At 45.3% G+C, this 14,237-nt stretch overlaps 1 protein-coding gene across 1 annotated transcript in view; it reads left to right on the top strand.

Moving 5' to 3' along the window:
- Positions 1-14,237, top strand: part of DNMT1 (DNA methyltransferase 1) — a 425,596-nt gene that overhangs the window by 273,851 nt on the left and 137,508 nt on the right. Inside the window, exon 22 of the mRNA XM_069604056.1 lies at positions 4,399-4,620. Coding sequence (XP_069460157.1) covers positions 4,399-4,620 — 222 coding nt within the window. The remainder of the gene's footprint in view (positions 1-4,398; positions 4,621-14,237) is intronic.

Raw genomic sequence — 14,237 nt, 5'->3', positions numbered from 1 at the left:
GGTGAGCGTAAAACTTGCAGTGGCTGCTTTTTGAAGAGTTGATCTTGGCTCTGACTTTCACAAGCCTAACTGCTTGTGGCCCAACAGTGATTTTCTACACCCAGACTTTTGTGCTGTCGAAGTGCCTCGGCTCTATGGACATTGTTCAAATGAACTTTGGCTGTCCTGGTTCCCGGCAGATTCTTCTGACCCATTGACTTTGAGTCTAACTTTCCCTCGTAGGTGATGCATTGGTTTCTAACTAATATTGCTGGGAAAGACTGTCTAGGTTTGGGAGATTTAAAAGTGCTCTGTGAGAACCTGTTAACCTTTTTCCTTTCCTTTTCCCAACCTCCGAATTTTACTGAGTGCAAAATGTTATAGAAACATGCCAATCGTGTCCTAATTGAAGTCACCTTGGGGTGTAGTAAGTGTTTATGAAGTGTCTCTAAAGACTATCTACTCGTTTATCAGGATTCTGAACGATAAATAATTATTTTACTAGAAAACCTTGAGTGTAAGTGTCATTTGGATACTTGTATTTGTGGATTTCAATGCTGCAGCTCTACAGCTCACATTTACCCCTCTCGAGATGGGTCTGGCTGCTCAGTCACTCCCAACTTGTGCAGTACAGACATATACCAATAGGTAGGTTACAGAATACCAAGAGGACAAGTGTGGAGTAGTTTTCCACATGGTTATTGCATACAATCTTGCCTAACAATGGGGTATGCTGGACCTACAAAAGAAAAAGGTAAGTAAAGTCAATTTCACTTGCTGTTCTTGGGAACTGTTTCAACCAAGAAAAGGTAGCCCAACCTCAAGAGTAATCTAAAGATTTCTGTCACTGCACTGAAGGTGCTGTCACCATACAAAAAGTAGATGCCTATGGAGTTTGTCGGTTTCCAAACAAAGGAAACCCCATACAAATCGGATCAAAACACGACTGAGAGCAAGCTCACTCACTTCAGGGTTTAACTAAGTCATAAAGGCCAGCAAAAGATCTGGGGGCCTCTAAGGTTGAAGGGAATTAGCACAGAAATGAGAATTCTCCCTTACACCTTGTGAGAACTACAGTTCCCAAGGCTAGAAAGGATATTTTATTCTCAGTATACTTTATTTAGGTTATAACAGCACACCCCACCATGTGGAGTGCTGGACAGATGCAATTTATCCCCTTTCTCATTTGAACTAACATTTGTTACAGGGACAAGCTTACTTTTAATGGCTGGTGGCAGTGAGCCTTTTTACTAATTCGGTATAACTTTCCCACAGGCAGTTTACAGCCCCAGTAAAGGCACCCATGGGTGCCAATGGTACCAAAATGGCACCAATCTTTTTGACATTTTAGCATTCCTTGTCCTTTCTTGGATCTTCCACTGCCCTCCAAGGTGGAAGTGTTCTTCCCCAGCCCCAAAAGTGAATGTTGTGCATCTGATTGGCTGGGTTCCTGCAGAAGACTGATCCTGGAAGCTGAAGTTAGGCGACCCTTGGACCTGAATCTGATGAGGAAGATGAAGAAACGCAGCAGAGACTATTTCCAGTGACTGGAGAGCCTGTTTTGTAACTGGAGCCTGCCTTTTCACTTTCTTCCAAGTGACCTGTGGAATCGGAAAAACGAATCCCTGACCCAGAGCCTGGTGACCCACTAATCAAGATCTGCATTTTGAGCCATCCCATGTCATGCTGTGATTGGAGGGAGGGGGGGGGGGCTGCAATACCCAAATACCCTGGGACCTTGACCCATTCCATTGTGCAGTGCATGGTGTCCAGATTTCTGAATCGAGCTGAAACTTTGGTGGCATCCTGCTGGACCTAGAGACAGGAGTCCAAAAAGTCCCACTAGCTAGTAAACCAGAAACCACTGCCGCCAGCTATTCCAGTTATTGTAACAATGTTACATGAGAAGTGGGATAAAGGAGTCTCTATATAACCCCTCGGCACTCCACATAGGGTTGTGTGTGCTGGACCCACAAATGGTAAGTCGTCTTACTATTCATGGTAACAGTAGTTAACTCTAGAAAATGTAGTTTAACAGTATGAGAAGTCCAATGAGACTGTCACAATGCAAAAAGCAGATGCATATGGAGTAAACAGTAAAACCCAAAATCCTAGTCATAACAAACACGAGTGAGAAAGTACCACTCGGAGTTAAAATAAAAAACTCAGTCCAGCAAGAGAGCTGGGGGTGGTCTCGAAAGTTTGTCGGGATCCCATGGTATATTGCCAGGCTTTCATACAAGGGTATACACTCGATCCATTTAGGTATCCACTGAGTACACGACTTAAACACTTTAACTGTAGGTGCAGGAGGGGTGTTCAGTAGGATGTTGCAGTTAGTGTATGGTTATGGATTGGGACTTTGAAATTCTTCCTTAATATTGCTTGCAGGAAGCCTTTGTTTTCCCAGTACAAGATTTGGGCTCAGTTCAGCAGCAGTGATTGGATGAGTCTGATGGTGAGGTAGTTTGGAATTCTAAACTGCCTTTCATTCTAGTTCAAGGGAACAGGTCGCAGTTTATAATTCAAGATTTTAGTTCAGAAATCCTACAGATTTCATTTCTGAAGTAAAGCAGATAAGTAAAGACCAGAAGAAACCACAGGAAGCTGAGCAGTAAGTCCACCATGAAAGAATAAAGAAGAAAGCTAAGTGTTCATGAGACAAGTTCTAAAATTTATCAGATTTAAGTAGAAGTTTTAAACAATTGAGTTTGGTCATTGTGTAGTTTTAAAGCATGTATGGCTTGCATATAAGGAAAACGTAATTTAAAAGTGTAACTTGGTGATAACTGTATTCTCCAGATGCATGCGCAACGTTTTCGAGTGACGGCAGTCTTTCGTGTTGCAGTTTGCATATTAATCACTAACCCAGGGCGTGCGCAGTGAGTTGATGCAGCGGTGTCGTTGCCTGCTTAGCAATAGCATCGCGCGTGTCGGGTATTCAGAGCAAAGAACCTAAAGACTTGCGTCTATGTGGTGATGCAAGGTTTCATACGAACTCAAAGGAAACTTAATTGAACAGCTGATCGTGTCAGCGTCTAAACGTTAGCAGGCAGGTAACGTAGCGACAAAAGCACAGGGTGAAAAGATATTAAAGGCAGGAACAAATAAAGCATAACGTGAACCACGCAAGAAGTTAAGTTCCTAGATGAGCAGACAATAAAGACAAGCAAATGTTCGTATAGCACGAGTGATTTGAAGAACTTGAATTCAGGATTCCTAAGGTTCAATTGAAAACACAATTGAAAGCAGATCATTCAAAACATTTAAAAGCTCGCAAAACTAATAGCAATGCATTGAGTAGATTAAAATACACTTTTGAAAATTGCATGAACTTCAAGAGAATTGTTAGTTTCCATGGAGATAATCGACTTAGCAAAGCAAATCCTCAATTGGTACAGTTGGTGAAAGCAAGAAATAAAAACTTTCTGAACTTTCTGCAGATCGCTTAAGGAAGCATACAAGCACAGGAGGCATAGGCTGCAGGTATTGAGGGTCTTGGGAGAGAAGCAAAGTTTAGGTAAGGGGGTAAGAAATGTGGTATTAACAGTTGATGACTGGTTACATTTTAGTTTCTCACAGCAACTCATACCCAGTGTTACCAGTCCAAGAAGACGGCTGGAGAGGGGGGGGGGGAGGGGTGATTTAGAGAGCCATCACTCCTGCAGGAAGTGTCAAGCTGGGCCTGGCGGGTTAAAGGGAATTGGCACAGAAATGAATTCACCATTACGGGTAGGCCTCTAGAAAAACATTACCAAAGGTAAGTAATGTATTTTGTTGGCTTCGTTTTCAGAATCCTGAAGTTTGATTTAGTGTATCTTAGATGCAAAAGGGTGTTTATAACTAAACAGTGTACACAGCGGTACATGGCTTTCAGATTAAAGTTGCATAGTAGTGCTGGGAAGTCTCACCCTGACTACAAGTAGAAGTTACTTCATTATTGTCCCGATATGTTGTGCTTGAGTCAAAGCATGATGGAATCATTTTGTTGAGGCAAACCAAATGATACTTCTGCAGGATAGACCACTTCTTGACAATAAAATGGGGATTCATATTCAATCCAAGTGACTTTAACCTTAATCTAATTGCTTTGCAGTGGAATGTATAAGATGCCTGTTCCCAATCCATTCTGATGCCTGCATGTATGTTTTTCTCCATGATCTAGGCAACTTTTCGTATTTAATCACAATCACCTATGTTCATGTTGTCGCTGCACCCTATTACGCCCTCGTTCTCTTTAACCATGAGCAAGTCCTCCTACCTGTAACTAAGACATTTTCATGAAACTGCACCTCAATGCCCATGGGCTGTAGTGCACTTTACAAATCCAAATAAAATACCCATTGTATGGCTTAGTGATCATGTTTGCCTATAATATCTGTTGAATGTTTTACTTATCTTCTAAAACCTACTCTGCAGTGTCAAAATGGGCAGTCCCATGAAGCGCCCTCAGAAGAAAGATGTGGACGAAGACCTGTATCCAGAGTACTACCGGAAAACATCCGACTACATCAAGGGTAGCAACCTAGAAGCCCCAGAACCCTACCGCATTGGAAGGATCAAGGAGATCTATTGCAATAAACGGAGCAACGGCAAACCCAATGAGTCTGATATCAAGCTAAGAATTATCAAGTTATACAGGTGAGATCTGAATTCTAAATTGTAATTTCCTTGTGTCCCCCTAACTGTCTGGTTGTGGTATGGAAGTTTATTCCTGGTCCATCTGGTACGGAAAGTAAAATCTAACCTACTGGCCTTCCACAAGTTAAACCAAACACTCATAGTACTAGCAGAGCGGTCTCTTCACTCTAGGGATTAGAGTAGTTGCATGAGTTATTGTTGGGTAAGATCTCATTTGGCAACTTAGTTTCTTTGGACCCTGTTGGGGAAATGTCATTGTTCTGCTTCATCCCCTCTCCTAGTGAGACCCCCAGCACCTTTCTGCTGGACTTCTGTATGTTTTTCTTTATATTGTGAATGAGTGGAGCCTTTTTCCACTCATTCATTGTTATGGGATTTACCTTTTAAGCTGGAGACACTGTCTTCCCTCATTAACAATTCAGTTGAGGATGCCAACCTTTTCGGAAAAGTGGTCGATGTGGCCCTGGCAACCGCCAAGAAGGAGCACGAGTCTCGCTCAATCAGATCTTGTCCAAGCCTTTCGTCCAGCAAGAGTTCAACAGCCGTCAACCCTTTCGTGGGCTGTCTTTCGAATGGATTGTCCTCCCATGTATTCATAGTCTTGGATATTCGTATAGTCCAGCTTGCTGCTTCGGCAAAATATTTTCACCAGAGGGTGCTGTGCTCGAGGCAGTTGTGTCGATGTCCCTCGAGGGCCACCGTCCACATCCATAGTATAAAGGACTCAAGCCGCGCCAGTTTGCTTTAGTTCCGTTTTCCACTAGCTTGCTTTGTGACACAAACGGCACTTCAGTTTTTCAAGTCATGTCTTCATCGTCAAATCATTCCATGCCCAAAACTGGCTTAAACAAGTGCAGGAAGATGTTGAATACTGACCCATCTAAATTCTCTGGTGTTTGGGCCCTGACCATCGGGTCAACGAGTGCGGTTCCTGTCAGGCGATGACCAACAAGGCTCTGAAGGAACGTAGAGGTAAATTGGCGGTGGGGAAGGAATCCTCAAGTTTTCGAGAAAACAAAGAATCGAGTGGAAAGTCTCGACATAGGTCTAGGACATCGATCGAGAAGTCTGAGGAAATCTTCCTCTTGGTCTAAAAAAAATCAAAGAAAAGACAACGCCGATCTCTCCCTCATCTACTGACACAAGGGTCATCCCCTACCCTTCTAAACATGAGTACCCTGAAAAATGGCAGGCCTTCAGAACAAAAATGTTCGAGAATCCGGCCCAGACCCCCTCAAAGCCACATGGAGACATGACCCAACTCACTCCCAAGTGACCGAGGGAGGTCAAAGACCAGACGCCCGAGATCAGACGACCAGTCGAGGGTGCCATTGGTGGAAATTTCTCCAAATTATAAAAAAAAATCACACCTACCAGTGCATAAATCAGAGGCGACGGCTGGCAAGATGGTGTCGGAAAACCACCCGCCATCGAAATCTAAGGTTACTTCGCATCCATCGAAGGCGCTCTCGAAGCCAACTTTGAAGAGGACGTAGATACCTTCCTCGATGGCATCGAAGCCTTGTTGGGGGCAATTCTCAGAAGTGCCAATTCCCTCCACCTTAAAGACCCCCAGCAACTTTGATGGATTTTGAGGACTTGTTTTTTTTAAACCTGGAGACTGACCCTTTTTCCCACTCCCGTGTCTTAATGTGAATTTTACCTGTTTCTTTTGGTTATGGAGTCTGACAAACTCATAGGCATCTTTTATGTTGTCACAGCACCTTCAGTGCAGTGGCACAGATTTCCCCAAGGTTTAAATACCTTTCTGTGGGATAAACTGTTTCCCAGAGCAGTAATGTGAAATTTACTTTACTTACCATTGTAACTTTCTAGACCCAGAACACACTATCTTACAATAGTGCTGCAGGGGTTACTTAGTATCCCTTGTGTCTAGACCCTCGTGACATCTTTTTTAACCTTTCCTCACAGAATGGCTGGTGGCAGTGGTTTTGTTCGAACTACCATGTTTTGCATTTACCGCAGGTTGCAGTCGTGGCTCAGGTGAAACGGCCGCGGGAGCCATCTTTTTCAAAATGGTGCAGGAGCCATATGACAATGGTCCCCAGTCTTTTTTCACCATGTCTTTGTGGAAACGTCCTAGAGATTTTCTCTGCATGCCAAACCAGGTTTGGACTTTGTTCATTTCGCCTTTGGTGGGATTCAGGCATTAAGCCCACCTCTGGTTCTAGAGTCTGGGGTAGGCAGGAAGTGAGTGAGGTGACCGAAACCACCTGTGCTTAGTGTCCTAGGAGACCCAAATGGACTCTTCAGTGATTGGTTGGCTGACTGTCCGGCAAGGACAGCCACCCTGCTGGGTGAATGACGGCTAGGCTGGAAAGAATGGGAGAGAACGGAGTAAAAGGCGAGTCTCTTGGCTTGTAAGGCAGTGTCGACCACTGGACGAAACAACTGTATGCCTGCTGCAACTCCTGTACCATTGGTTTGCCACCATAGCCAGGGAGAGGAACACCAGATTGTGTTGCTTGTAAGCTGGCCTAAAGCTCTTGGAAGATCCACCGGACTCCCAGTAAGCAAGACTGACCAAGGCCCCTCAGCAGTGCAGGACTCCAGAAGCAAGGAAAGGCCATCTCGACAGCCAGGAGCCGCAGTGTTGAGATTTGTGGTAGACGCGAGGAGCTGAAACACTGAACAGCCACTGAAAGTGAAGTTTGCCGGGTGCAAGTTTTGACCATCTCGGTGCATGGCAGGAGTCCCCGATGCCTCCCTCTTGTCCCCACGACTGAGGCCCAGGAATAGTGACATCTGCAGGACTGCACAGAAACAAGTTGTCAGCTGCATCTTTTCTTCATGGCTAAGGTACTGTAACAAAGCCTCTTACTGTAGAAGTGCTTGTAACTCAAGTCTAATCAGCTTGTGGCCCTTCATTTGATTCTATCAGACTACTAAGAACTTATGCAAAGACTTTTCCAGTTACTTACCAGAAGTGCTTCATCCTATACAAGACGTTTGCCTATTGACTAAGGTTAAGCCAATTGAATTGTATGACTCTTCTATGAGGCTCTAAAAGTACTTACTCTGCTTAAGAATATTTGTGCTCTAATAACCGTTGCCTTTCACTAACTTTTAAGAGTGTTCTGAATGCCAACAGTAAGATATTAATGTCCCGTCACCCTTGTGATTGAGGTCGCCTGTGGGTGTAGGTTGTCTGTGCCATCCCAAAAGGGTCTTTACTTATTCAGAAAATCAAAGTGTTCACTATTGAATTGTATTTATTATATTGTTCCCTTCTGAAGGCTTTAACTGACTGACAAATTGATTATGCAAGAAACCTTGAGTGGAAGTTTATTTGAATACCTGTAACTGTTAATCTTTGCAACTCCACTACAGCTCACATTTCCCTTTGAGATGCGCCTGGCTGCTCAACACGCTACCAAAATTGTAGTACCAGCTAATACCAAAGGTTGGGTTGCCTATACCTGTAGTCAAAGTTGTGTGTAGTGGTCCCAGAGGGTACTGTGTGCAAACTTTGCCTAACAAGCCTGCTTCGTTGTTGAAGCCAGCATCTATAACCAACGACATTGTCGAGACCATCTTTCATTCCCATGCCAAAATTGACACCCTTGTCGAAGCCCGAGATCGATGCCTGTTGAAGATAAACCAGCCACAGTCTGACAAGACTTTAGGGCGATGTCTTCCATTTTTGAGGAGCAATCCTCTGAAGAGGACATTACTCAAATTTGGGACTAGATGTTCCTCAACAATTAATAGACCCTAGTTCTAAGATGGCTGATTTATATGAATGCCTTCAAACAGCCAGTGGCCTGGATACTTCCCCCTGAAGTAGATTTTGATAGACCCAACCCTGCAGACCATGCAGGCATGTGGGGGTACAGAAATTTAATGTATAGTCATTGACTTTATGGGATGAAAGGCACATTTACCAAATTTTGACCAAGATGACATGACGTACATCCTTAATGAAGGCCCTCAGAAGGACCCTGTCCTCCCTTTTCATAGGGCATTGCAAAAGAGGGTCATGGCTACATGGGAACACCAGATTCTGGGCCAGCTGTTAATAAGAAATTTGGGGGGGGGGGGGGCAGATACAGGCCTTCCTCTACCCTCCCAGAATACCTATCGGAACATCCTTCGCCTGAGAACTTAGTGGTGCTGGTGGCCACATCCACTAGGAATACGGCTTACCCGTCTTCCCCCATATAGGGATGATAAAAGGATTGATGTCTGAGCCAGAAGATTTTTTCTTCGGGCAGCTTTGCCTTAAAGTCCACGAATGTGACTTGGACTCTTGCAAGGTTCACATGCACCCTGTGGGATTGTATGACGGCATCGGCTGAACACATCCCTGAAGGCAAGGAACAGGAAGGTTTTCTCGCAGTTTGGAAAGGAGGCAATGGGGCAATGTCTCCAGTCGGCGCTGGACACTGCTGATGGCATAAGCAGGTCCATGGCGTCTAGCAGTCCTGCGCACATTTGCATGGCTGAGGATCTGGTTTTGCACCGGATGTGCAACCCAGATTACTCAATATGCCTTTAGGTTGTTTGGCAGCAAGGCAGCCGAAAGGTTAGAAAAGCTGTAGACCTGAAAAGCAGCTGTGGCTAAATCATTTTGCGCTTCTATAAAACTACTCGGTCATCTTCTTGGAGTTTTCTCCTTGTGGTGGAAAAGGGTTTGGGTCAGCCCCAGAAGCGGCAACTGTCCCCTCGTCTACTGCTGCAGCTGCTGCAAAGCCACTCTGAGGCCTTGACCCATAAGACCCCAGAAGGAGGCAGTATCACGTTGTATCTGAACGAATGGCGGGGCAGTACTTCAGATGCTTGGGCACTGGAAACAATAGCCCAAGGTTACTGCCTTCCTATTCGACCAAGGCCTCAGGACATCCACCGGTAGCCAAGCGCTGCCAAAATGCCAGACCCACTCCTTGTGCAGGAGATTCTAACCCTACTTGAGAAAGGTGCAATAGAGCATGTTCCTATAGCGTAGAGGAACAAGGGTTGGTACTCCCCTTACCTTCTCATCCCAAAAGACTGAGGTTTGGGACCCATCTTGGACTTGAGAAACTTGAACAAGTTCCTCAGGAAGGACACGTTCACCATGGTAACCCTTTCTCCGATCCTTCAGGCTCTCCAACTCTAAGACTAGTTGGTATCATTAGGTCCTTCAGGATGCTTACTTTCATGTGCCGATCCATCTCAAGCACAAAGTACCGAGGTTCGCGATTGGCAATTCTCACTATCAGTTTTGAGTGCCTCCATTCGGGTTGAGATCCACCAAGCTGATGGCTGTAGTGGCAGCTGGCCTCAGGAGACTGGGGATTCAGGTCTACCCTTACCTGGACGACTGGTTAATCAGGGTGAATTCACCCGAGCAAGCCCAGCATCTGACCATGACCTGCCACTTCTTACAGACTGGGCTTCTCCCTCAAATACAAGAAGTCACAGATGATGCCACTCCAAAAGCTCCAATTCATCAGAGCAGTACTGATACGTCCTCTGGCAAAGCCTCGCCTCCCGAGGAGAGCTCACCACATTCTGCAAATGGTAACAAAGCTTCAGAATGCCCAGCATCTACCAGCCTTTGATTTCCTCAGGTTACTCTGCCTTATAGCGTCCTGCATTTTTCTGGTGCCAGAGGCCCGATTGAGAGAGACCCTTCAATGGGCTCTCGGACTCGATGGTCCCAATTTTTAGGGGATAAGTCAGATCTTTTGCAGGTACCGGCCAGTGGCTAAAGATCTGCTATGGTGGGCTTGCAAGGAGAACCTTTTTGGCAACCATGGCTTGAGATAACTGTAGTGACGGATGCCTCACTCACGGGGTGGGGAGCCCACACCAACGATCTGACAATCAGCGGTTGTTGGTCTTCATCGGAGTCCAAACTACACATCAACCTTTTGGAGCTGAGGGCAATCAGACTAACACTGAGGGCCTTTCTGCCCGCTGTATGAGTAAGGAATGTCCTAATGATGGACAACAGTGGCCATGTACGATCTCTACAAGAGTAGTTTCACTACAACTGTGCAGAGCGGCAATGCAGCTCTGGTTCTGGGCAATACAGGAAGGAATCTGTCAGCAGTTCTCCAGCTGGAGAGCAGAACACGGCGACTCCTTTGAGCAGGCAGAGCAGTGTCCCACGAATGGGAACTAGCTCAGGAAGTCCTTCTAGAGATTATCACCCTTTGGGGAACCCCCTCAAGTGGACCTGTTTGCGACCAGGGACAACCCGAAGTGCGATCAGTACTGCTCAAGGGAATTTCCCCCAAGAGGAGCTCTAGGAGATGTGTTTGTGGTGGACTGGGAATTTCCACTTCTGTAAGTGTCCTCCAGTCCCCGTGATTCCTCACGTAATTAGGAGGTTGAGAAAGTTCAGGAAAACCATGGTCCAAATAGCCCCGGACTGGGCCAGGAGAACATGGTACCTGGACCTTCTTGACATGTCCATGTGCCCCCCAATAAGTCTTCCACAAAGAGAATCTCCTCTTGCAAGAGGAAGATCAGGTTCTCCATCCAGAGGTCAAGACGCTTGGCTTCTGAGAGGCTGAGATACAAGGGTTGGAACCTCTCGGACGATGTAATGGAGAATTTGCTTTCGGCCAGAAGACCAGCAACTAAGTCCTTGTATCAGTGTTGTTGGAAACAAGTTCGGTAACTGGTACAAGAATGTGGACCCATTACTAGGTTTGTTTTTTTGATGATGCGTGACAAACCCTTAGGTAGCTGGGCGCTGTGGTTACAAGAATATTTGAAGCTTAGTTACACAAAATAGAAAAGGTGAGTACAGAGTATAATACAATTAGAGCATGCAATAGGAGTGCAAGTTACAGGTAAGATGGTACAGGTACAGTGCACAAATATCAGGAGTGTCATACACATGAAGTCACACAGGGTATTTGAAGCTAGGTTACCATGTAACAGGTAGGTGCATAGCATGAGGCAATTACAGAACATGCAGTAAGTGTATGATGCAGGTGGTGTATTACGGGTGGAGTGCAGAAATAGTGGGGAATGTAGTACACATGGAGTCGCGTGGAAGATCCTAGGGTCAGGAGTGCCAGGGAGTAGTGGGCAGGAAATTGCTAAATGACCTGGGTGGGGGGTGATTGCTAGATGTCCTTACGAAGCCAATTCAGTAAGTTGCGTCTAAATCTGGCATATGGTTGTTCCACTCTGAGGGCAGTGGGGGGTGTGTTCCAGGCAAGAGCTGTTTTGACAGGGAAGCGGCCTCCGCCAGCTTTGGCAAGTCGAAATCTAGGAATTTCGAGGTAGCGATGGTTGGATCTAGTTTGGCAGGAGATACTTCTGGTTAGTCTGGCAAGAGATATGTGCTCTCTGCAGCGTAGATTCAAGGCAACTCTCGGGCGTTGTTTAGTATTTGTATTTTGCTTAGGGTTTTTTTTTCGCGCCTACGTAGAGGGCATTACAGTAATCTAATTGATGCATTGGCAAGCGTGATGCAGCTAGATTCAGATAGAAATGGTCTGCAGGCCCTAATCAGTTTCCAGATATAAGCTGTAGATGAGGCCATTGAAATAACTTGTTAGCGTAGAGTCCAGTTACTAATTAATGTTGTTGCCAACAATGTTAAATGCTGTGTAATTGGGGCTATGTTTCTTTAGCTTATGGTCAGAGCCCAGAATCGGAATCTCAGTTTTATCATTCAGGCAGAGGCCATCCATGCCTGAATGAGGAGGTATATCTTGTTTACCAGAGCCGTGTCCTCAACAAAGTTGCCCGATAAAGGTTTGAGGATCTGTGTGTCATCAGCATAATTGGTGTATGTGATGCCCAGCCTGTCAAGTTTGTCAGTGGCTTGGTAAAGATATTATACATTGTTGGTGAGACGCAAGAACCTTGTGGGACACCACCGGTGATTTGGATTGGGACTACTGAGGCTGAAGGGGAGAACACACTCATCCGGTTAGCTAGGAAGGATTGTACCCAGGCTATGGCATCACTCGAGAAATGTGCTGCTGACGCTAGGTGTTCGCATAACACTGCATGATCCACCAGGTCAAAAGCTGCCGATAGGTCGACGAGTAGCATCATAGCTGGTTTACCTTTGTCCTTCAACTCGTCGATTTGTCTTTAGATCAATTAAGACTGTTTCAGTCCCGTGTTGTGGTTTGGCGCGATCCTAGTAGGTTGGCCTCAAGGTAGCTTTTGATTTGGAGGTAGGCTACCCTGTCAATTTTGAGGAGAAATGGAACTGTTGTAATGGGTCTGTAAATAGTGGGGATGGCCAGGTCTAGGGTTTGTTTCTTAAGTGGTAGCACCCAGGATTCTGTGAGGTTGGGAACAGTGCACAAATTGAAGGAAGTGTTGATAAGCTTAGAGATAAAAGATGCTAAGTCTCTAGCTGCATCCTTAATAATTTGTGTAGGGCAACTGTCACCCTGGCAGTTAGAGGGCTTCAGTGATAATATAACCTTTTCAGTTTCTAGTATGGAGATATTGGTGAATCTGAAAGGTGTAGCTCTATTAGGAATAGTAGTGGGCGAGGTGTGAGGATCGCAAGGATGCTTTTTTGTTAGCCACCCTGCAGTCCAAAATGGCTATTTCGTTAGCTAGAGCATTCTGGATGCTGGTGCACCATTGTTTCTTTTGGGATATTATCTGTAGGTGGAAAAGGATTTTCCATTTCACGCAGGATGGAGAAAAGCTCCTTAGTATTGGAGTTGGCCTTAGTGATTTTCATTGAAGGTATTCCTTTTAGTGAGGATTATTTCTTTCTTGTACAAGTTTGTAAGATTGGTTTTGTTGTCAACCATGGGTGAGTGTCGCCAGATGGGTTGGAGTTAGCTCTTCTGAAGCCGTAATTCTTTTAGCTGGGGTGTAAACCAGGTGTTGAGGTATGCCTTTTGTTTGCTGTTATGTAGTTTGACTTGCGCAATAGCGTCAAGGGCCTTAGTCATAGTGTTTGTTGGGGTCAGAATTAATAGTAATAGAGTGGGTAGGTACAAGTAGAGGAAGTCGTTTTTCGGCAGTGATGACTTTTTTACTTCTAGTTTGTAATGGTGGTGCTATGTTAAGATTTTTGGGGCTCTATGGAGGCAGATAAACCAATTGGGTGGTGATTAGTCCAGTGTTGAGGGGTTATTTTCGTAATGGTTGTAGAACAGTTCAAGTTGGCTACCCAGTAATCAGTCATTTCATTTGAGTGGGGGCAAGGACCTTTTGAGTCAGGCTGTGTTCTGTCAGGATAGTTTCAATGTATTGGGCCTGTTTATCCTGCGGGTCGTTGAAGCCCAAGTTAGTCTCCTAGCAATAGGAGCTGTCAAGTTTTTAATGTTTGAGAGGAGGCTGGAAAGGTCCTCCTCAAAAGTCCTTATTGGGCCAGGGGGTCTATATAATAGGATGGCTAGAGTGTAATTATTAGAGATGGGGAGTTTAGCTGCAAGCAGTTCACAGGATTTAATTTCAGGTGGTGTGGTTAGTGTTAATGCCAGTTTGGTCTTGGAAATGACAGCGAGGCTGCTACCTTTGGCGTTAGGTCTGTCGACCCAGAGTATGTGATAATTGTCAGGTATGGCTAACATAAGGGCTGGACCTGCCGCCTCATGTAGCCAGGATTCAGTAACAGCCAAAAGTTGTCACTAGAGAGTATGCCTGCAATGTCGGTAGTATGCGCCATAAGG

Source organism: Ambystoma mexicanum, chromosome 3q (genome assembly GCF_040938575.1).
Source record: "Ambystoma mexicanum isolate Mex_15411 chromosome 3q, UKY_AmexF1_1, whole genome shotgun sequence".
Classification (NCBI taxonomy): domain Eukaryota; kingdom Metazoa; phylum Chordata; class Amphibia; order Caudata; family Ambystomatidae; genus Ambystoma; species Ambystoma mexicanum.
Note: the sequence above shows the minus strand (reverse complement) of the source record. Positions and strands in the feature narration are given on the sequence as shown.